This window comes from Anolis carolinensis, chromosome 5 (assembly GCF_035594765.1).
Source record: "Anolis carolinensis isolate JA03-04 chromosome 5, rAnoCar3.1.pri, whole genome shotgun sequence".
Classification (NCBI taxonomy): Eukaryota; Metazoa; Chordata; class Lepidosauria; order Squamata; family Dactyloidae; genus Anolis; species Anolis carolinensis.
The window spans coordinates 900292-924801 of NC_085845.1; the positions used below are offsets into that span (position 1 = coordinate 900292).

General features: G+C 46.4%; 1 protein-coding gene across 3 annotated transcripts in view; it reads right to left on the reverse strand.

Annotated features, from left to right (window-relative positions):
- siglec1 (sialic acid binding Ig like lectin 1) overlaps positions 1-24510 on the reverse strand; it is a 55772-nt gene that overhangs the window by 21493 nt on the left and 9769 nt on the right. For all 3 annotated transcript variants that reach the window (XM_062981369.1, XM_062981368.1, XM_062981370.1), the window contains 12 exons: positions 23314-23568; positions 22356-22655; positions 20392-20646; positions 19353-19655; positions 15015-15278; positions 13606-13911; positions 11209-11490; positions 9588-9884; positions 7715-7966; positions 5844-6152; positions 4289-4567; positions 2501-2803 (listed from right to left, as the gene is read on the reverse strand). In XM_062981369.1, coding sequence (XP_062837439.1) covers positions 2501-2803; positions 4289-4567; positions 5844-6152; positions 7715-7966; positions 9588-9884; positions 11209-11490; positions 13606-13911; positions 15015-15278; positions 19353-19655; positions 20392-20646; positions 22356-22655; positions 23314-23568 — 3405 coding nt within the window. The remainder of the gene's footprint in view (positions 1-2500; positions 2804-4288; positions 4568-5843; positions 6153-7714; positions 7967-9587; positions 9885-11208; positions 11491-13605; positions 13912-15014; positions 15279-19352; positions 19656-20391; positions 20647-22355; positions 22656-23313; positions 23569-24510) is intronic.

Consider the following 24510-nt stretch of genomic DNA (forward strand, 5'->3'; position numbering starts at 1 on the left):
CACAAGCCTCCAAGAAGACGAAGATGGGAAAAGCCTATATACCTCTATTTATATGTAATCGTCTTTCTTGTCAGTGTATAAAAACAGCATTGAATGTTTGCCACAAATGTTGTAGTTGGGCCAAGGGGCAGTTCTGGTACTACTGGTAAAACTCCTAGTAGGAGGAAAAGGGATAATGGTGAGCAGGTGTCTGATGAGGAACAGCAAATAAAGCGGATTCGGGAAATACTTATGGCTCCTTCTGAGGATGAAACGTTTGAAGGGTTCTCTAGTGAAGAGGAGTCAATGCTGGAAGATGATGGGTTAACAGAAAGTAGAGGAACTAAGAGGTCAACTCAGGAGCAAGAGTCAGATGAGGAAAGGGAAAGGAAGAAGATCCGGGATATACTTACTGCTCCCACGGAAGATGAAACGTTTGAGGGTTTTTCTGGGGGTGATGGGTCTGGGAGTGGGATGGAAGATGCTGCAGATTGGACTCAAGTAAATGTGTGTGCGGCACCAGTTTCTGAGGGTGCATCGGGAGACTGGCATGCTACTGGTACACCAGAGACATGGGGAGATCTAAGTCTTGAACGAAGAAGGAGGGACTGGAGGGCTGGTGGGAAATGATGACAGGGCGGAGGCCTCATCATCATTGGACTCCGAGGTGTAAGTTAAAAGTGGAGTTGGAAGTGAAGGTCCCTTGCAGAAGGCAAGGTGTCGTTTTTGGGACATTGCTTTGTCACTGCCTGTTCTCCTTGGGTCCTGGCTGTACAGCTTCGTGTTCCTGAATCCGGTTTGGCTCCTGACGACGACAACGTTCATTCCTGGTTTGGCGTTCCTGGCTTCCCTTTGGCTCCTGAATTCGGTTTTGGCTCCTGACGATGACAACGCTCGTTCCTGGCTTCTCCATGGCTCCTGAGTTTGGTGTTGGCTCCTGATGATGATCACGCTCATTCTTAGCTTCCCTTTGGCTCCTGAGTTCGGTTTTGGCTCCTGACAACGACCACGCTCGTTCCTGGTTTGGCGTTCGCTGGCTTCCTTTTTGGTTTCTGGATTCGGCTTGGCTCCTGACGACGGCGTTGCTCGCTCCTGACTTGGCGTTTGTTGGCTTCCTGTTGGTTCCTGAATTTGGCTTGGCTCCTGACGACGGCATCATCGTTACTCCTGGTTTACTTCCCTGTTAGTTCCTGAATTCGGCTTGGCTTTTGATGACGGCATTGCTACTCCCAGTTGGATTTCTTTTGGGTTTATGGATTTGGCTTGGCTTTTAGACAATGGCTTCGCTTGCACTCACTACTGGTGAGCGTTTTGACTCTCCTTTGGACCTTTGTGCATTAGCGGGGTGTGACTCTGGCTCCAGTGAACGTTTGGTTGAAGTTAAGCTGGATTATCAGGCCAGATAATCCGGATTATTTTCTGTTTCGGCTTTTTGCCTTTTTTTTTGCAAAAAGGACATTTACTTTTGTTGGGAACACTGAATTTAGGTGTTTCTAAGTTCAAAATAATATTTAATACTGCTAGGCAGAGAGCCTTCTCGATTGTAGCCCCTCAATTATGGAATGCCTTGCCAGTTGAAACTCGAACCACCCGAGACTTACTTGCCTTTCGGAAAGCCTGCAAAACCTTGCTCTTCCGACAAGCTTTCAATGGGTGAAAAACTCGGGGCTATGTCAGTTTTTATTGTTGCTTTTATTGTTGTTTTTATTGTTTTTATTGTTATTTTAAAGCCAAGTGTATTGTTTTAATCTATTTTTGTAAACCGCTCCGAGCCAAACTGGGAGTAGAGGTATATAAGTTTAATAAATAAATAAATAAATAAACATTTGTTAACTCTACTTATTGTGTGTGGCCCTTTAAGAGGAGGCTGAGTCCTGACAACATATGTTTGTTCTGTGATCCACCCTGAGTCCCCTTTGGGGTGAGAAGAGCAGAATATAAATACTGTAAATAAATAAATAAATGAGTGGGACGGGGGGATAAATATGTGTTTTAAAGGCTATTTTAGTGTATTTATTGTATTTTTATTCTGTTTTTACCACACTGCTATTATTTAATTGTTTTTATAAACTTTTGTATTGCACTTTTAAAACTTGTCTAGTGTGGATTGTTAACTGCCTTGAGACCCCACGAGGAAAAAGGTGGCATATAAATAAAATTAATAATAATAATAATAATAATAATAATCAGAATGAGGTCATTCTACATTGTAAAAACACATCCATAGAACCCTTTAATGCAGGCGTGGGTCAACTTCAGCCCTCCTGGTGTTTTGGACTTCATCTCCCACAATTCCTAACACCGGAGGGGCTGAAGTTGACCCAGGCCTGCTTTAATGCATGCAAAAGAACTCAACAGGACCCTGTCCAGTTGTGTGGCTGGGGCAGATCTGGAAACTGTTCCTTTTTTGGGCAACAATTCCCAAAATCCCCCCACCGGCATCCTGGGAGTTGTGGTTCCCAAAAGAGAGCAGTGTTTCTAGGCGCAAAGAAGGGGAAGTGGAGGGAAGAGAACCGCTTACTTTCCACACTGAAGTGTATGGAGGCCTCGGATCTCCCGTAAGTGTTGTTGGCCAGGCAGCGGTAGTGCCCCTCGTCCTGCAAGAGGACCTCCTGGATCTCCAGTTGCAGGGAGTTCTGGGCCCAGTGGGCCCTCAGGCGCCGGTCTGGCCGGGCCTCGGGACCACGGCTGGAAGCCACCGCCTTGCCTTCTCTGGACAAGGTCAACTCCGAAGGCGGGTAGCTCTCCACTTGGCACTGGATGACCGCCCGGTTCCCGGCCTGCGTCTCCAGGAAGGAGGTCACGGAGGGCCTCTTGGGAGCATCTGCAAGGGAAGAGGAAAAGTCAGAGACCTGGAGGAGGAGGGGAGGCCCCACCCCGGAGAAGGCCACTCCTGGGCCAGCCAGGCCACTCCACCCTCGCTAAGGAGGGATTAAGGAAAAGCCTATTAAACATCAAATTAGGTTATGATTTTACAAATTAAGCACCAAAACATCATGTTAGACAACAAATTTGACAGAAAAAGGAGTTCAATACACAGTAATGCTATGTAGAAATTACTGTATTTACGAATTTAGCACCAAAATATCATGATATATTGAAGACATTGACTACGAAAATGGCTTGGATAATCCAGAAACTTGGATAAGCGAGGCTTGGATAAGTGAGACTCTACTGTAATAATAAAATTACATTTTTGCATATTTACATAAAACTGTAATTTAAGATAACACCATCCAACTCTGATTAAATCCTTATTCTCAACTTCTTATATATAAATGTGCTTATGTATCCTTTTAATAATAATAATAGAGTAAAATAATCAATGTAGTAATAATAATAATAAATACAGTAAAATAATAAATGTAATAATAAAGTAAATTAATAAATGTATCACCAATAATAAATAGAGTAAAATAATCAATGCAATAAAAATAATATCAGAATGAAATAAGAAATGTATTAATAATAATAATAATAATAATAATAATAATAATAATAATATATTAAAATAAATGGAATAGTAGCAATAATTACAAGAGTAAAATGATAAATTACTACTACTAATAATAATAAGTAGAGTAAAATAATACATGTAACAATGCCAATAATAATAGAGGAAAATAATAAATGTACCATATATACTTGAGTATAAGCTGACCCAAATATAAGCCAACCAGGACCCTCACCCGAGTATAAGCTGAGGGGGGCTTTTTCAGTTCTAAAAAAGGGCTGAAAAGCCCAGCTTATACTCGAGTATATACAGTAGTTTTTGTGATATTGTTCCATTATCTGGGTGGAGTCCAAAAGGGGGCGCTAGACAGAGAAGGATAGACCCTTTTAATGGGGGGGGGGAGGAGCTGAAGGAGGAAAACCATTTGCCCTGTTTTTGCCGGTTATTCCCCCTCCCCACTTTGCATTTCATAAACAAGCGTTGTTTCCACGATGGTAACGTGGGTGCGGGAATAACAGGAAAACAGGGGGGAAGGGTTTTCCTTCTTCAACCCCTCCCCCCCCCCCCCAAATGGACTATCCTTTGTCTGGCGCCCCCTTTTGGCCTCCGCCCAATTACTGGAACAGGACAGTTTTTGCAGTTTAATAAACTTTTTCCATGATTTTATGATAGAACCAAATAGAAAATGATATCTCTAACCCAGGAACCAGAATCGTGTTGCACAGTGAGGAGGTTCAGCAGCATCTGGAGGGCGGGGCAGCTCTCTCCCAGGACGTGCTTTGTGGGATGTGCTCCCCCCTCCCCCCCCCCCCCCCCCCGGCCAGGCTTTATCCACCCAAATGCCCAGGTACTTACAGAGCACGTGCAGGGTGACGGGCGGAGAGGCCCGGCGGCCTTCTTGGCTCTGGACTTGGCAGGAATAGGCGCCGATGTCTGCGGTGGAGGCGGCCTGGATCAGGAGGGAGGGGGCGGGACCCTGGGAGACCCACCTGGCGTCCTTGTACCAGGTGAACAGGGTCCCCGAGGAGGAGGAGGAGGAGGAGGAGGAGGAGGAGGAGCCTTCGTCGTCGCAGGTGAGCGAGGCCGGGCTTCCTTCGCGCACCTCCGGACCGGGACGGATCACCACCCGGGTGGCTGCCGGGAAGAGGAGAGGCGGGGATGAAATGGGGGTCCCTCTGTACCCCCAAAGGGCTGCTTGAGCCCAGATGGCAGCGTGAGGGAAATTCCCCAAAAACTGCAGAGTATTTAAAAGTACAAGAAGAATAGGATTGTTGTATGTTTTTCAGGCTGTATGGCCATATTCCAGAAGTATTCTCTCCTGACATTTCGCCCACATCTATGGCAGGCATCCTCAGAACCTCACAACCTCTGAGGATGCCTGCCATAGATGTGGGCAAAACGTCAGGAGAGAATCCTTCTGGAACATGGCCATACAGCCCAGAAAACATACAACAACCCTGTGATCCCGGCCATGAAAGCTTTCGACAACACAAGAAGAATACTTCTCATGTAGAGAGCATTCCGCTCATAGCCAGCGGAAGCAGTCCAGCCTGGCTGTAAAGAATTCTTGAGCTTAAGGAAGTGAGGTGTGATGAGTGGATTGAGTGAAATGGTATGGTTGGGGTCCGGCCGGGGCCTATGGAGGTCTGGCAAGACTGAAGGCACCATCCCAAAGAAAAACCGGAACCTGGAAAACTGCATTATGGAGAACAAAGGAGGGGAAGAATGTGATTAACTTGGGCCTGAAAAGTGCTAATGAGAAATCCAGAGGACTGACATGAGAACTGAGAACCTGTTACAGAGTCAAACACAATGTTACTTTAAGAAGGAAGTGAAACCACCTTTCTGTCCCAGAATTGATGAGGCTCGGGCAGGTCTGAGCTGAATGACAGAGGTTATCTCAACAACCAAGTCATGTTGCCGCTGCTTAAGGAGAGCCTTTTCCTTTTCGATGGTGTGCCAGATCCGTGAGGGATGCAGCATTCTGTCCTCCTTCCTCTCTCCTCCCAGCAGCAGGCCCCGCGGGAAAGGGATGGTGAGTATGTATGGAGTACAAGGGAATGTATGTGAGTGAATGCTGAGTATATGTGATGTTTCCCCTTTGTCTGCGTAACCAACATAGCTATTATGAAACCAGCTCTGCGTCTGCATGTCTCAGTCTGCATGTCTCATCACACTACAGCATGAATCCGGTTTCCGCCTCCTGCAGAATTCTGGGGTTTGCAGTATGGTGAAGGCCAGGACCTGTCTGGCTGAGCTGTTTAAAGCCCCCTCCCTAAAGTGGGTTTAAAGTGGATCAAAGCTGTAGTGTGATGAGGTCCGAAGTCTTTCTCTTAAAGTGCCTGATGTACTTTGTCCCACCGAAAATGGATCAAAGAACCTTTTAAGTCTTGATCCTCCCATCACTCACTCTCCACGGTGAAGTCCAGAGAGGCGCTGGCCTGTCCAAAGGCATTGCTGGCCCGGCACTCGTAGTCCCCTTGGTCCTCTGGGCCGACCCCTGAGATCTCCACCCGCAAGGTGTTTGGGGTGGAGGCCGCTCTCTGTATCCTCTGCTCCGGGGCCGGATTCCCTTGGAAGGCGCTGGAGGCCAGGACAGTCTCCCCTCGGCGGAGTGACAGCGTTGAGGGTGGGCTGCTCTCCACGGAGCACTCGATGGCCGCCAGCCTCCCCTTCTGGGTCTCCACGAAGGACTGCACACGAACGTTCCTGGGAGGATCTTCCAGGAAAAGGAGGCAGAGAAGGGAAGCAGAGTGAGTCCACAGCTCCCTTGAAGCAGAGCTTTGCAACGAAACATGCACAAGACACACACTTCTTTTGACCAGAACTTGAAGGTAACACATTAAAGTTAACTATTGGTCTAGACCAGGCGTGGGCAAACTTGGGCCCTCCAGGTGGCTTGGACTACAACTTCCACAATTCCTAACAGCCGGTAGGCTGTTAGGAATTGTGGAAGTTGTAGTCCAAGCCACCTGGAGGGCCCAAGTTTGCCCATGCCTGGTCTATAGCAAACCACAAGATCTTTAGTACCGTTCTATGGTCACTTCCTGAGGGAACTTCTGGAAGCAGTTGACCATAGAATTGCTCTCCAGGCCTGCAGAGCACACTTTTCTAGCTCTTCCAGAATTATTCTATGGACCTTAGAACTCTTTGTATGTAACTGGATTTGCGTTCGACAGACATACATAATAAGTGGACCTATTTATTTGCTACTTTATGAGTAACTGGACCCAATGTTATTCCTTTTTGACCTCGACACAATGACCCACTGAAGAACTTCCTCCTTCACCCAACAAGACACATATTGCTATCTTTTAACTATGTGTTTCTGTTTCCTTGACCATGCATTGCGTCTTGGGGCAAGGTGGGTATGAAATATAACAACAACAGCAGCAGCAGCAGCAACAGCAACAACAACACTCTCTCCTGCAACTATCATGGGGAGTGACAGTGTCATGCAATTGAATCAAGGTTGCAAATGTGCAACTCAATGCACATAAACAACAGAAAGCATAGTCTGTTGTGACTCAGCTGGAACCTCAGAGTGATGGGGATTATGGGATTCAGGTTCAAAATGGCTCTGATGGGGTTATGGGATTCAAGTTCAAAATGGCTCTGATGAGGATTATGGGATTCAGGTTCAGAGTGTCCCTGTGGTAGAAGATGAGGAACAGGGAGTTTTTCCCACAGTAGGGAATGGTGTTGATGATACTGAAACTAGCCAGGTGCAAATTGACTCAGAAAAGGAGGACAGTTCTCAGTCTGATAGCAAGCAGGCTGACGCTAATGAGCAGGTTGACCTTGATGGAACGGAATCTCTAGATAGAGCTGACCATTTGGAATTCAGGGTTCAAAGGAGTGTGAGAATAGCAAACAAGAAGGAGGTCAGAGGCCAAAGAAATGCTTTCATGCTTTGCAAAGGGTATTAAAACAGTGTGTTGGGAAACAAATCTTTGTCAAAGCAACTTTTCGCTCAAGCCAAGAGGCAAGCTCTCATTTTCTTGGATTATCTGGCAGCCCTTGTGTGTTCATGTTCATGGGATTTTGTCATGCTCTAATGGGACTTTGTTTATTATTTATTATTTCTTGGATTATTCTCTATAGCCTTGTTTTGTTACAATCTTTTGGAACTTTACTTTTGCTTTTAAAGAACTATTTATTTTCTATTTCCTAATAAACTACAAAAGACTTCAACCTGTGTGCAGCCTGGTATATATAGCAAGGTAAAACTATCCTGAGGTGCGACATAGTCAATTTTAAGTCCCAAACCCAGGGACTTACAGAGGACGGCCAGGGTGCCCAAGGTGGAGTTCCGAAGCGTTCCCTGCGTCTTCACGGAGCAGTAATAGGTCCCAGCATCGGCCACTGTGGCCTGGGGCAGCACCAGGGTCTTGGAAGGGCCCTCCGCGCACCGTCGGCCGTCCTTATACCAAGTGTAATGCAACCCGCTTTCCGCGCTGCTGTCCACTGCGCAGGTCAAGTTCACCGCGTTCCCTTCCAGGACGTCCGGAGGAGAGATCCAGACCTTTGCCACTGCAATAAAGACAGAAGGAGAGAGGTCTGTGATGGACAAAGGGTGGTTTGGAAATGTTTCAGTCAATGCTATTCTTATTGTATTTATTTATCCCATATTTCCTGTCTCAGAATTAAGGATTTTTAAGCTTCTCGCTTAAAAAGGAATGGAATTAAAGGCAAACATTAAAATGGAATGGTACAAGAGGAAATGCCACTGCCCTCCAAGGAAGTCAAACAGCTCTTAGAGTGAAAAGGTTCCTCCTAATGTTCAGGTGGAATCTCTCTTCTTGGAGTTTGAATCCCTTGGTTTGTGCCCTTGGGTGCATCCATCCACACGGTAAAATTAATGCAACCTGGCACCACTTTAACTGCCACGGATCAATGCCATGGAATCCCAAGAGCTCTAGTTTTACAAGGTCTTCAGCCTTCTCTGTCAAAGAATAATGGTGCTTCACCCAACAACAGCTCAGATGATTTCATAGCATTGAGCCATGGCACATTGCTAGACATTGCAGTCCAACAGCATCTGGAAGGCTGGATTACTCCCATCTCTGGCTTATAGAACCATAGTTTCCTGCCCATGGTCACAGTCATGATGATGGTGAAGGTGGTGGTGGTGATGACGACGACGACGATGATGATAGGATGCAATGGCCAACAGTCCATTTAGGGAATGTTGCAAATTACAGCCCATTAACATCTAGATGGATGAACTATTTCTATGTGTGGTTTACAGAACCATATGGCTGCTCATGCGGTAGCTACAATGAGGATGATGATAGACTGCAGTAGCAAGCCGTCCACTGGCGACTCCTAGGGGATGTTGGGAATTGCAGTCCACATCTAGAAGGCTGGATGATGTCTATTATAGGACCATAGTCTACTGAGATTGTTACAAAAACAATACATGTGTAAATGCCTGAGAATTGCCCTATTTACTCACATCTAATGCTCACCTTTTTTGCTAAATTGACTCGCCAAAATTAGGGTGCGCATTAGAATTGCATAATACGGTAATCTTAGCCGCCCTGAGTCCCTTCGGGTGAGAAGGGCAGGATAGAAATGAGGGGAATAAATAAATAGTGCTGAACCGAAGCCAAAGGGGAAGCTGCTTCAGGAGCTGCGTCTGGGCTCCTGTTTGAAGGACCTGTCCCTCCTCTTCTTTAATGGCCAGGGCTCAATGCAATGCAGTGCTGGGATTTGTAGTTTGGTGAAGCACTTCCTTTCTTTGGCAGACCTTGTAAAACCACTCCCTCCCTGCATGATTCCATAGCATTGAACTAAGGCAACAAGTCCATCCATTCTACAGCAGAAATGCACCCCAAGCTTTTCTTTCTCATTTCTGGAAGCTTTGGTGCTCAAACACCTCTGCTTTTCAAGAAGCCATTCTAAATGTGCAGTGCACACCTTTTTTGGACAAATGACAACGAGTGCACTTTTTACGGCTGCACATTACATTCAACAATATTGGTTTAAGGGTTCTGAAAATTGGGGTATGCATTAGATTCAATGGCGCATTAGAGTCGAGGCAATAATAGTGGTCTGTTGCTATCATTCCCTGAATATAGCAAAAGGTCCGTTTCTGCTGCAATGTAGGGGAAGAAGCTGCCAAAGGCTGGGCTGCCTCTGGGGTGCGCACCGTTTGCAGTGAAGGTGGTGCTGGAGCTGGCCTTTCCCAAGGCGTTGCTGGCGGCGCAGTTGTACTCCCCTTCGTCCTCCATCACCACGTCCCAGATCTCCATGCGCAGGCTGTTATAGGCGGCAGAGGCCTTGATTCGGGGGCTGTGAGTGGGGCTGGCGCTGGAGGCCAGGACTTGCTTCCCTTTGGAGATTTCCAGGAGGGCCTGGGGCTCGCTCTCGACCACGCACTGCAGGACCGCCATTGGCCGGCCCTCCGTCCCGAGGAAAGAGGTCACCTGGGGCTTCCGGGGAGGGTCTGCGGATGGACAGACAGGGAGTGAGGGGCCCGTATTGCCTCCCCAAATGAGAGACATCTTCATTGTTTATTATTATTATTATTATTGACACAACAAACAAGAAAGATATGCTGGATTTCGTATCACAAAATCTAGGAGTGTGTGATGTATTTTCGGATGATGCGCACAGATCCCAGTAGGGTGGCCTTTTGCAGTTGGCAGATCGTAATTTTGTCAATGTCTATTGTTTCCAAATGCCGGCTGAGATCTCTTGGCACGGCACCCAGTGTGTCAATTTTTTTATTATTATTATTATTATTATTATTATTATTATTATTATTATTATTATTATTATTTTATTGTATGACACAGCAAACAAGATAGACATGCTGGATTTCATATCACAAAACCACAAGTCGAACCCTTCCCAAGTGTCTAGGACTGTGTGATGTATTTTCGGATGATGCGCACAGATCCCAGTAGGGTGGCCTTTTGCAGTTGGCAGATCGTAATTTTGTCAATGTCTATTGTTTCCAAATGCCGGCTGAGATCTTTTGGCATGGCACCCAGTGTGCCAATTTATTATTATTATTATTATTATTATTATTATTATTATTATTATTATTATTATTATGACACAGCAAACAAGTATATCTTCTTCTTATTATTATTATTATTATTATTATTATTATTATTATTTTATTGTATGACACAGCAAACAAGATAGACATGCTGGATTTCATATTACAAAATCACAAGTCGAACATTTCCCAAGTGTCTAGGACTGTGTGATGAATTATTATTATTATTATTATTATTATTATTATGACACAGCAAACAAGTATATCTTCTACTTCTTCTTCTTCTTCTTATTATTATTATTATTATTATTTTATTGTATGACACAGCAAACAAGATAGACATGCTGGATTTCATATTACAAAATCACAAGTCGAACATTTCCCAAGTGTCTAGGACTGTGTGATGAATTATTATTATTATTATTATTATTATTATTATTATTATTATTATTATTATTATTTACACCCTGCTTTCTCTCTCCCAAAGGAGACTCGAAGAGGCTTAAGATAAAAGCATTAGGATATGTTTTAAAATATACAAATATGCAAACATTAAAACAGAATTAAATATAACCAGTATTAAAAACTTCACAGTTATGGTCCTTGGAGCTGACTCTAGCCCAAGCGTGGGCAAACTTTGGCCCTCCCTCCAGGTGTTTTGGACTTCAACTCCCACAATTCCTAACAGCCTAACACTTTCAAACCAGGAACAACAGAACATATTTCAAAGTTTGTTACAAAGTGCCATAAAAGGGCCACTTACACATGACGGTGATGCCGACCGACGGGGAGACGTTGATCCCAGTGCCATCAGGCGCTTGGACCTTGCAGTAGTAGGATCCGGTCTCTTTGCTGGTGATGCTTTGGAAGGCCAGTGTGTTGTCACTGCTGCGGCTTCTGCTGCTGCTTCCCCCTTGAACCCGCTTCCCGTTCCGGAACCAGGAGAAGGTGGACTCCTCCGGGGCGCTTCCCATCACGTCGCAGGTGAGGCTGAGGGAGCCTCCTTCCCGCACCTCCGGAGACGGGGAGACCAGGACCCGGGCCGCTGGTCCCAGGAGAAAGGCAGAAGAGGGTCATGGGATAAGGATGCAAACATCTGACTTACAACCGACTCTGTTGGGAATAGCAACCTTCTTCAAACCTCCACTAGTTATTTGCTATATATATAATTCAGATTGCTGTATTGTATATGTCTGTATTGCTATGCAGTTTTCCTAACTTTTTTGTTGTGGGAGGAACTGCAGACCTTGTGATCAGATCTGGGCTCGTTCAGGACTCAGACTCCATTTTAGAAACTGTATGCTTTAGACTTCATAGGAACTGTATGCTTAGAGACTTTGGTCAAAACAGAGAGGTGTGCTTTTAGAAGTTGTAGGAACAGAATGCTGTACAGAAGCCATTAGACTTTCAAGAAATGATGTCCTATGTTACTCGCACAGAGAAACTACTTCAAATCTTATCTGTAACTGGACCGATATTCAAAGTGCCTGTATGCTGAATACATGAAGTTTGTGAGTAAACCAACTATGTTACCTTTAAAGAAGTCTACTTAATTTTTGTCTCTTGAGACCATGATTTAAAAGCAAATATATTTTAAGGACAAGTAGATGTTTTTGGGCAACTGAAAGAACACTTCTGAAACTCTGCAATATATGTGTGTGTGTGTGTTTTGTGCACTGGCATATCTTTGTCCCCAACAGTTCAAAGACATATCTGGGTACATCAGTTCAACAGCTGAGAAACCTGGTTGCTTTGCTTGAATGCCACTTTCCCAAAAGGTTATGGAGACTTCCATTTCCCAAAACCTCGAGCCATGAGGAGAGGTGGGTAAGAAATATAATAATAATAATAATAATAATAATAATAATAATAATAATAATAATCTAGTTTTTCATAGAGTCTCCACCAATTCAGCCTAGTTTGTGGCAGCCACAAAAACGAAGTTTCTGGAGTAGAACAACTACTTTCAAAAAGGATCTCTTTTCCTCTTGTTGCCACTATGAAGTCTCTTGTGAGGAAAGAGATCTTTATGTTCTGGATAGATATTGCCACAGAGTATAAAGTCTTGTCATGACTGGATTATTTGTAGCTTTGAGGTGACTAATACAATGTTGACATGACTTTCTCTATTGCTGTAATGTATGGCTTTTTAATCTACTCTGGGTACAGTTCCGACGTGACGTGAATTTCTGTGCTCCTTTTGCTTCCTACACTTCCTTCCAGTGCTTCACCAACTGCCAAAATCTAACTGACAAAAAATAACTGCCATTTCAGGCTAAGCTCCGCCCCTTCAGAATCTTAAAGGGACAGGGCAGCAGGGAATGTTTTGCCTCCTTGTGGCATGACAAGTCCCATATGTTTTGATTGACCTAAGTTGCAAAAGGCCTATGTTTGAGGAAGGCCTGCGCTTGAGAGAAAATGCTGATGTTTGGGAAAAGAGTTGTTCCAGAGAAAAGAAGTTACTTTCAAATAATAACAATACATCAAGTCAGAACCGGTTCCCATACGATTTCGAGCATATACTTGCAACAAGTCAGGGTCAGTAACATGAAAGCAAAGCACCATTGTCTAAAGAATTACAGGTTGTTACAGCATAGAAAACCAATGGGATTGCATGGTGGTTAAGATGCTTGTGACGTAGACAACATTAGACAAATGGGGTAAATGATCTTTGTAAGCCAATAAGGACACGCTTGCTAATTTCTGTGGAAGTGATAAAAACCCTTGCAACCATTTTGGAAATTCGGACAAATCCTTTGATTGCATGTATGCATGTATTTGTCACATTGCTATGGCCACGCAATAAATAGTTCTTTTGCAGTTTGAAGATCCAACTTTTGTGGTGTTTTGTGGGGCCTCCTGCTTTTGACTTTGGATTAAGAGGAGTATTTTTTTACATCTTTTACATCTTTGCCCCTTCACAATGGCTTTAAAAATGAGGGAGAAAGGAGCCCCCGAATTCTCCCCAATTATAGTAATTATGCGCAATTACTATAATGAAATAGTAATGAATTTTTCGCAAACTATACTTTAGAAACACTTTAGAAACAAAGCACCAGCACCTCCAACTTTTGGACCATTTTTAATGGATCGCACGTCCCTAATAGACAGTAACAATGGCGGTACCAAGACTGAAGGTTGCTGATAAGCATGGACTCACTCTGGACGTGGAAGTAGAAAGGCCGTGAGGAGGAGCCGTAGGGGTTGGTGGCCGTGACGTTGTAGCCGCCTTCGTCCCCCGGGACCACGTCTCGCATCTCCACCCGAATGGCGTTGGGGCCTTGGGACGTGATGCCGATGCGCTCGGGTTGCCCGCGGGCCCTTGCGCCGCCAGAGGCCACGAGGTCGCTCCCTTTGTACAGGGCAAACTGGGCCGGGGGCTTGCTGTCCACAGAGACCTGGAAGACGGCCACCCGTCCCCTCTTGGTCTCCACGAAGACGGCCACTTCGGGTTCCCCAGGAGGGTCTGGAAGGGAGAACAGCCACAAATGCCACCGCATTAGGACCAGCAACGGACACTAGTGTTGGGCCCTGTGCCCCTAAACCAGGCCTGGGCCAACTTCGGCCCTCCCTACAGGTGTTTTGTGTGAGGGTTTGTAAAAGAGGCACCATGATGTGGAGAGTGGACTGGAAAAGGCATGTGGAGACAGCTGATTGGCTGAGCCAGTCAGGAGCCAGAATTTCAATGCTGCGGCAAACGGTTTTAACTGCCACTTTCATCTGGGAGAGGGAGGAGAGCGCTGACTGGAAATAGTCAGGAACGAAATGGCCGCCATACTCTCCGAAGCCTGGTTATTTATAAGGCAAATGGGGCATATTTAAAGAGACTGTTTATTCCTATTGTTCTCTGTGTGAATTCAGAAAGACTGTTATACAGTAGAGTCTCACTTATCCAACATAAATGGGCCGGCAGAACGTTGGATAAGCGAAAATGTTGGATAATAAGGAGGGATTAAGGAAAAGCCTATTAAATGTCAAATTACGTTATGATTTTACAAATTAAGCACCAAAACATCATGTTTTACAACAAATAGACAGAAAAAGCAGTTCAATACAATACACAGTAACATTATGTAGTAATTTACTGTATTTACGAATTTAGCACCAAAACATCGGAATGTGCTGAAAACATTGACTACAAAAACATTGGCCACTGAAAACTGACTACAAATAAAGACAGAAATTCATAAAGAGAACGTTCCGTAACAACATTGTCGGAAATTAAATCCGTAAAAACTTCAGTCCTTGCTGCCTAGAAAACGAGCTGTGGATCTGAGCGGGAGGCAGACTGTGTTGGAAAATCCAGAACGTTGGATAAGTGAATGTAGAATAAGTGAGACTCTACTGTATATATTGTTGCCCTGTTTGAACTTTTAAACTGAGGTAAAGATACTGTTACCTGTTGCACAAGCCTGAGTGACATATTATTATACTGCAAGGTTTATCTTGATTCAGAAACTGTAGTAAGACTTCTATATATTTGTATAAACTTTTATAAACTTCTATCTACAACCATCCACATTTTGGACTCCCACAATGAAGAAGAAACTGGGAAACCTGCTCTCTTACAGTGAACGGAGAGAGCGATGGGATCAGAGCTCTTGCTGGCCGTTGGAGTCTCCACGCGGCAGCGATATGTCCCAGCATCCTTCCGGGAGACAGGGAGGAACTCCAGGGAATCCCCCGAGGCCTCCGAAAGAGGGAGAGCGTCCTTGAACCAGGTGAAGTTGGCGGAAGAGGCGGAAGTGTTGCCACCACCCGTGAGGAGGCAGGACAGGCGGGCGGCCTCCCCTTCGCGCACCGAGGAGGACGGCGAGGCCAGGATCCGGGCCGCTAAAGAGATCAAGCAGCAAGACAGCAACATCACTATCCAGACAGTACTCACCAGGAGAGAGACAAGACGGTAGACTGCCATATCAACTTGAGTCTCATATGCCATCAAATCTAATGCGCACCCCCATTTTCAAAACCCTGAAACCAAAAAAAGTACAAGGGTTGAACGAAAAGTAATGCCTCCACCTTCGTAACTTCTGCTGCAAGTCCTGGCTTGTTCAGTAGACGCTCCTCTACGGTGAGTTGCATTTGGCGGGGAACCTTCGCATTGAACGGTTTGTTTTTAAAGTGCGAAGTATGGAACCCTGCGCAGACGGGGAAGCCTTAGCATTGAACGGTTGTGTTGTTAAAGGGCGAAGTATGGAACCCTGCGCAGACGAGGAAGCCTTAGCATTGAACGGTTGTGTTGTTAAAGGGCGAAGTATGGAATCCTGCGCAGACGGGGAAGCCTTAGCATTGAACGGTTGTGTTGTTAAAGGGCGAAGTATGGAACCCTGCGCAGATGAGGAAGCCTTAGCATTGAACGGTTGTGTTGTTAAAGGGCGAAGTATGGAATCCTGCGCAGACGGGGAAGCCTTAGCATTGAACGGTTGTGTTATTAAAGTGTGAAATATGGAACCCTGCGAAGACGGGGAAGCCTTAGCATTGAACGGTTGTGTTGTTAAAGGGCGAAGTATGGAACCCTGCACAGACGAGGAAGCCTTAGCATTGAATGGTTGTGTTGTTAAAGGGCGAAGTATGGAACCCTGCGCAGACGGGGAAGCCTTAGCATTGAACGGTTGTGTTGTTAAAGGGCGAAGTATGGAATCCTGCGCAGACGGGGAAGCCTTAGCATTGAACGGTTGTGTTATTAAAGTGTGAAATATGGAACCCTGCGAAGACGGGGAAGCCTTAGCATTGAACGGTTGTGTTATTAAAGTGTGAAATATGGAACCCTGCGAAGACGGGGAAGCCTTAGCATTGAACGGTTGTGTTGTTAAAGGGCGAAGTATGGAACCCTGCGCAGACGAGGAAGCCTTAGCATTGAACGGTTGTGTTGTTAAAGGGCGAAGTATGGAATCCTGCGCAGACGGGGAAGCCTTAGCATTGAACGGTTGTGTTATTAAAGTGTGAAATATGGAAACCTGCGAAGACGGGGAAGCCTTAGCATTGAACGGTTGTGTTGTTAAAGGGCGAAGTATGGAACCCTGCGCAGACGAGGAAGCCTTAGCATTGAACGGTTGTGTTGTTAAAGGGCGAAGTATGGAACCCTGCGCAGACGGGGAAGCCTTAGCATTGAACGGTTGTGTTGTTAAAGTGCCAAGTATGGAACCCTGCGCAGACGGGGAAGCCTTAGCATTGAACGGTTGTGTTGTTAAAGGGCGAAGTATGGAACCCTGCACAGACGGGGAAGCCTTAGCATTGAACAGTTGTGTTGTTAAAGTGCCAAGTATGGAACCCTGCGCAGACGGGGAAGCCTTAGCATTGAACGGTTGTGTTGTTAAAGGGCGAAGTATGGAACCCTGCGCAGACGGGGAAGCCTTAGCATTGAACAGTTGTGTTGTTAAAGTGCGAAGTATGGAACCCTGCACAGACGGGGAAGCCTTAGCATTGAACGGTTGTGTTGTTAAAGTGCGAAGTATGGAACCCTGCGCAGACGGGGAAGCCTTAGCATTGAACGGTTGTGTTGTTAAAGTGCCAAGTATGGAACCCTGCGCAGACGGGGAAGCCTTAGCATTGAACGGTTGTGTTGTTAAAGGGCGAAGTATGGAACCCTGCACCGACTGTCGGTGAATGCAACTTAAGCAACGTGCAGTCACTGAATTATTGACAGCAGAAGGCATCACCCCAAAGGAGAAAGGGGTCATTTCATTCTCGTAATGCAAGAGGAATTCCTGGCAAATTTCAAGTCTGTGCGCTTTCATTTCAGGCATCAAAGCAATAATGCGACCCACACGTTCCTGTGAGATGCCGATGATGATTGAAATTTCTCTTTGAGTGATACAACGGTCATCCTGAATCAGTCTGTCGACCTTTTGCTTGTGAAACTCAGTGGTTGCTGTCACAGGACGTCCAACTCTTGGTTTGTCACCCAAGTCAGATGTTCCCACCTCAACATCTTTAAACTTATTCGCCCAATGACACACAGGACTCACATTAACACAATCCCCATAACCAGTTTGCATTCTCTGAGGAATCTTCTTTGGGGTGACACCTTCTGCTGTCCAGAATTCAGTGACTGCAGGTTGCTTAAGTCACATTGACCGACCGTCTGCGCAGGGTTCCATACTCTGCACTTTAACAACACAACCGTTCAATGCTAAGGCTTCCCGCCAAATGGAACCATAGAGGAGAGTCTACTGAACAAGCCAGGACCTGCCGCATATTACTTCTGCCATCTGCTGAGGAGTTACGAAGGTGGAGGCATTACTCTTCATTCAACCCTCATACTTGCCGCCAATGGGAAAAGTGCCCCCTTTGCAATTTGTCCATTACAGTTGCTGCCTGGTTAGAACCTCTTCTTTAAAACACAAAAATGTTAGAATCCCAGCAACAGAAAGGGAAACCTTGGGGTGGATCTTTGCTACAAAATGAATCCACTTTATCTGCCTTGGATAAATGCAATGGAATCCTGGGGACTGTAGTTTTATGAGGTCTTGAGCTTTCCCTGCCAAAGAATGACAATGCCTCTCTCTCCAAACTACAAATTCCAGCATGACATAGCTGTGACCCATAGCTCTTGGAGAGGCCCTTCTCTTGATCCCACCACCGTCTCAAGTGTGATTGGTGGGAACGAGAAGGAGGGCCTTTTGGTGGTGGCCCCACAGCTCTGGAACTCCCTTCCTAAAAACGTCAGGAATCGTCCAGGAATTGAGTTAAAAACCTTCCTGTGGAAAAAGGCCTTCCCTGAAGATGAATAATAGCCCTGAAAATGCCAGATTTATAATGTGCAATCACTAGTAGTCACCAGGAAAGAGGCAATATGGTAAACTGCCGTATTAAGTCGAGTCTCATGCGCCATCAAATCTAATGCGCACCTCAATTTTCAAAACCCCAAAACCAATTTTTTTTGCCACTAATAACAAAAAGTGCCCTCTTTGTAATTTGGACATTACAGTTATCGCCTGCTTAGAACTCCTTGAAGGAACTGGGGGCGGCGACGGCCGACAGGGAGCTCTGGTGTGGACTGGTCCATGAGGTCACAAAGACTCAGAAACGACTGTGTGAATGAAGAAGAAGAAGAGAACTCCTTCTTTAAAACACAAAGTTGTTGGAACACCAAAGCTTCCAGCAACGGAAAAGGAAACCTTGGGGTGCATCTCTGCTGTGGAATTGTAATGTTTTGTCTTCCAAGAACAATGTGGTAAGTAAAGGAAAACTGTTTTACTTCAGTAAAACATAAAGAACAGCACACTCAGTGAAATAATGCAAAAGGAAGAAAGGAAGTCTTAGGGCAAAAACAGTTCTTAGTCACTGATAAATTCCCAAATCAAATAGCAGTCTTACTTCAGACAAAGAAACAGCAATAAATCCTTAGGAGCAGTTTCCCAGAGGCAGGCTTGAAGCAGGCACAAGGGGAGCAAAGAGGCAGTTTGTTTCCAGCAAGAGCTGGCTGCACCTGCTTCTGCTTTATAGCCCTGAGTTCCCTCACAACTGCTAGGGCAACAACAACTAGTGAGAGCGATTGGATGTTGGAATTGCCTGTTGCCTGGGAGTCTCCTTCTCTGTAGGTTTATATACAGAGGCTAGGTGGCCATCTATTGGGAGGGATCAGATTGCACATATATTCCTGCATGGCAGAAGGGGGTTGGACCGGATGGCCCTTGGGGTCCCTTCCACCTCTGGTGGAATAAAGACAATCTGGAGATCTGGCAGGGTCTCCATCTCTGGAGGTTTCTAAGCAGAGGCTGGATGGCCATCTGTCAGGGGGGCTTGGGTTGGGTTTTCCTGCATGACAGAAGAGAATTGGACTGAGTGATTCACGTAAAGGCTCGATCCTATTCTTGGGCTAATGTTGGATCAGTCATGTTAAGTTCAGACTAAAACCAGGAGCGGATGAACCATGTCCCCAAATGCCACTGAAGGTGGCCTTACTTTCTGCCACAAAGTCGATGGAAGTGCTGGCCTCTCCGTAGCGGTTCTGCGCACTGCAGACGTATTGCCCTTCGTCCTCCAGGCCCAGGTCCTTGATGGTGGCCTTCAGGGTGTTGTGGGTGGCGGACACGGTCACTCGGGGGTCAGAGGAGGCGGGGCTTCCGGTGCTGGAGCCCAGGAGGGCGTCGCCCTTGAACAAGGCCACCTCGGAGGGGGGGTCGCTGTCCACCGCGCACTGGATGACCCCCAGGCGGCCCCCCTGCGTCTCCAGGAAGGAGGTCAACACCGGTTGGCGGGGAGCGTCTGTGGGCCGGAAGGACAGAAAGCCAAGGAGAGGGTGTCAGGACGGGGATGACTGAACAACTCCCTTCCTAAAACAGCTCTACTGACTGCCGATCAGCTGCCAGGCCCAATTCAAGGTGCAGGTCATGACCAATAAAGCCCTAAATGGTTTGGGCCCCACCTAACTTCGCGATCGCATCTCCCCGATGCCCCAGCGCGGACCCTGGGATCTTCTGGTGAGACGAGAGAGAGGTGGTGGCCTCTGGAATGCCCTCCCCAAAGAGATGAGACTAGCTCCATCCATAATATCTTTTCATAGGGACTTGAAAACTTGGTGGTTTCAACAGGTTTTTGGAAATGACTAATCTGAAGCCCTAGATGCCACTTTAGCCATTAAATGGTAACTTGGGATCTAAATCGTCTTTTAGAAAATTACTCTGGGCTGTGGCGCAGTTGGTTAGTAGCCAGCTGCAATAAATCACTCCTGACCGAAAGAAAGGTCATGAGTTCGAAGCCAGCCCACATTATTATTATGTTTATGTCTATGTTTATGTTGTTTATATTTATTTGTACCCTGCTTTTTCTCTCCACAAGAAGACTCAAAGTGGCTTCTGGAGATGTTTGGTCTCCAAATGCCCACTAGGACATACATGGGCCAAAGAAGGCAATACATTGGCAAACATGCTTCCTAGAGCACCTTGGAGAGCAAAGAATGACCTATGGAATAGCCAACTGTCCCAAATGGAGCTCCACTCACAGAAGACACGCAGTGCGACGGGTGGGGATGTGCGCAGGCCTCCCGTGCTCTGGGCCGCACAATGGAAAGTGCCAGAATCGCTGCCCTTGGCTGCCGGGAAGACGAGGGTGTCCTCCTTGCCTTCTTGGAGCCACTTGCCGTTCTTGTACCAGGTGAAGCTGGGCTCCTCTCCAGGGGTCATGGTGGCCACACAGGTGAGAGAGACCCGCGCACCTTCCGGAAGCTCCTTGGAGGGTTGGACCACCACCCTGGCCGCTGGAAGAGAAGAAGGCAACTGGGAAAGGTCCATATAACAACACACCAACTCTGGAGGAACCACTCTGGCTGCCTCTCAATGTAGTTTATGCCAGCCTGAGAATGGAGATCTGTCGGAGTGTGGGAGGGCTTGTGCATGTCTCAGAAACAGGGAAAATGCAAAATGACACAACACATAAGAGAGTCTTCTCCGTGGTTATGGGAGTTCCTCCCCTTGGTGCCAACGTTGAGACCATTTCGGCACCAAATCAAATAGTTGGTCTTTTATTACAGCCTCCAAGCTTCATTGGCTTTGCCCAGGCTGTGCATGTGCTATGTTTTCCAATGGTCCCAACCAGTTTATACATCATTTATAACTAAAATTAGGCTTGCCCATGCTATGGTTTTTCCAGTTTCTATAGTGGTGAAAGCCAGACAGTGAAGAAAGATGACATGACGTTTGACTAAAGCAGAAGAGAGTCAGACCATGGCTTCCCTCGATCTAGATACTGTGCTGCTCTCGAATCGAATTGGCCTTCTTAGCTGCTGCATCACACTCCTGGTTCATGCTCAGCTTGTGGTCTGCTAAGACTCCTAGATCCCTATCACATAGGATCTTATCACATTGGGATATATTCTGTTTATATCAGTATGCAGCCCATATTTTGTTAGGACTGGATCCATCACACTCGATTCCTAATATTTGAAAAAACTCCAATTAGACTCATCACACTATGGAAGGCTGGCTCCTCCCAATCCGTTTGAATGCTTCCCTGGGTCATCACGTTTTGATTCCCCCCGTCCCCTTTAATATTTAGCAGTAACATAGCCTGGAAATCTCAAACTATTGTTCTTCCAAAATTTTAGCTGACAGAATGCATACTGATTTTACTATCATGTAAAAGCAGTAACTCAAAACCACATTAAATTTTCAAAAACCACGATTAGTATCCCGAATTCAATTGTTCCATTTCTGAAATATTTTGCAAACAGATTCCAACAGGTCAATGATGTGTGAAAGGACCTATTTGGAGAATCACATTCAAAGAGTCTCATAAATGGAGTCTATCCCAATGAGATAAAATCCATAGATGGTTGTCAAGAGGATACTCAAATCTGGAGACCCAGGAAAGCTCCTGAGACCTGGCCAATTAGTGTGATTGGTGGAGTTGTAGGCCAGGAAAAATCATTCCCAAGACATGTCCTCGGTAGGATTGGCAACAGAGGGGTTAAACTGCTCCGAGTGTGGAGAGACTGGACCAGAAATATCATATCAGGCCAGGCAACAGTGACCAGCCCAAATGTCATGTCAACAGAAATAAGCAAGGAGGGCAAATGGTTTATAAAGCCAGAACATGTGCTTGAACTCTTCTCTTCTGTCGTGACCATCTCTCTGTAAGTAACTGTAAATAGTTGGAACTAGAAATAAAGCATTTGCCACCAAGGATCTTGGCAGAGATACAGAGTTACAGAAATACAGAAATACAGAGTCCACAGAGGCAGGGGAAGAGCAGATAAGATGCAGTGCCGTGTGCATGTTACAAATAACACTCGTATCTGTGACTGCAAATTCTGGGGGTCACCTTGAATCCCAAGTGCCTTTTGGGGACCCTTGTCACCTCCTTCACCTTCCCGAGCTTTACTCTAACCGCCATTATTACCATCCACAGGGATTGTGCAGTTCTTCCTCCCTCAAAGGAGTGTCATGCGCTGCAGGGCAGCCAACTCACTTTGGGCGCCAAAGAATCGCTCGGCGGTGGTGTTTCCGAGGGGGTTGGTGGCCAGGCAGCGGTATTCGCCCTCGTCCTCTGGAACCACCTCCCGGATCTCCAGCTTCAAGGAGTTGCGGGTGGAGGAGACGCTGACCCTCTGGCTGGGTGCCGAGTGCGAACTGGTGGAGGCCAAGAGGCGCTGGGCTCGGAAGAGGCTCAAGGAGGAGGCAGGGTTGCTGTCCACCGTGCAGTGGATGATGGCCGAGCGGCCCTCCTGCGCCTCCTGGAACAAGGCCAGCGAAGGGGTCCTGGGAGGGTCTGCGGAGGCAAAAGGAGTCCTCGCATGAGCACCCTCCGAGATGGGAGTTGTAGCCTAACCCGTCTGGAAGGGGCTGCATTGGGAGTGGATTCAGGGTGATGGAGACATTAGCTATGGCGAGATTGATGATGATGATGATGATGATGATGATGATGATGATGATGGGACCTATGGAGTGACAGGATCTGCAGCTATGACAATGGGACCTAAGGCAAGTGGTAGGTGATGGGAGTTGTAGTCCAATATTTCTGGAAGGGGCTCCATTGGAGCTGGCTGCAGAATGATGGAGACTTTTGCAGTTGTGGAAGTAGATTATGATGGCGATGGGAGCTATGCTGGCTGTGGAATGGTGGGAGATGTAGTTTGTGAATGATAGAGTTGCAGTCCAAATGGGACTGTGTTGACACTGGCTGTGGGATGACAGAAGCATCAGCTCTGGTGGGAGTGACCATTATGGGAACTCTACTGGCTGTGGAGTGATGGGGTTTGTAGCTTTCCAGGAGGCTGTGCTAACGGGGGCTTGTGGTGGGCATTGCATTCCAACGTCTCCAGAAGGGGCTACACTGGGCCAGGCTACGAGGCGACGGAGGCTCAGCACCGCAGCCCAACCTGCCCAGAAGGCGCATCCCTGTGCTTCTTGGGAAAGGGGGGACTCACAGAGGATGTTCAGCGGGAGGGCCTGGGAGGCCTCGCTCCCCTTGTCGTTCTGCACTTTGCAGGAGTAGTAGCCAGTGTCTCCGACCGCGGCCTCCTGGAAGACGAGGCTCCGCGCCATGCCCTCCTTGATCCAGAGGTTGTTCTTGTACCAGCTGTAATGGATGCCTTGCCCCTCTTCCCCGGGGACATCGCAGGTCAAGGTGACCGCTTCCCCTTCCTGGATGTCAGAGGAAGGGCTCACCGACAACACCGCAGCTGGAAAAACAAGAGAGAAAGGATATCTATCATCTATCTATCTATCTATCTATCTATCTATCTATCTATCTATCTATCCAGATAATAAAAGTGAAAATTTGTATGTGTATGTGGCACAAGTGTCCGCTCACACAGACAGCCTCTGGCCTCCACAAACAGACCATAGTTCCCAATGCTGTGGAGCCACCAGGTCACTTCCTCACCTGACTTTGCAGGTTATAGCGAGTGCCACGAACATGCAACCCAAACCCTGCCCGTGTCCTCCACAGACACCATCCAGCCCCCCACCCAAGTGAAGGCTTTCATGCGGGAACCATTTCACCCTAAATGTTCTGTTTTTCCTCCAGAATGGACATCCCAGGATTCCTTAATTTGCATGACCCCGCCCACTGTCTCTCCCTTAACTTTTTCCTCCCCTTTCCAGTTCATAGAGGAATTGATCAGTAACTGAACATACTAGAGAAGTTTGGGGAGAATTTACACCATGGTTTACAAGAATTGTACTTTACCTACACCCAGAGAGTACTGTTAACCCAACCTACAATACATCTGGACTACACTGGCCATGGATGATGGGACTTGCAGTACCTTCACTGATACTGTGACCCCCACTGATAATGGACTAGGACCAAACCTGGCACAGAGAGGCCCCATCACCAATTGAACATACTGCAGGGGGTAGTGGGAATGGACCTTGATTTTGGGAGCTATAGTTCACTTCCATACAGAGAAACTGTGACCCCCATTGACAAGGGATCAGGACCAAACTTGGCATAGAGAAGACCCATGACCACTAAACATATCGCAGGGGGTAGTGGGAAGGGACCGTGATTTTATAGTTCCCGTCCCCTTGATCTGGTCATGTATGTGTGATTTATTGTTATAATTGTATTGTTTTACTTTTTTAATAATGTGTATTATGTTGTTATGTAATGTTTGTGT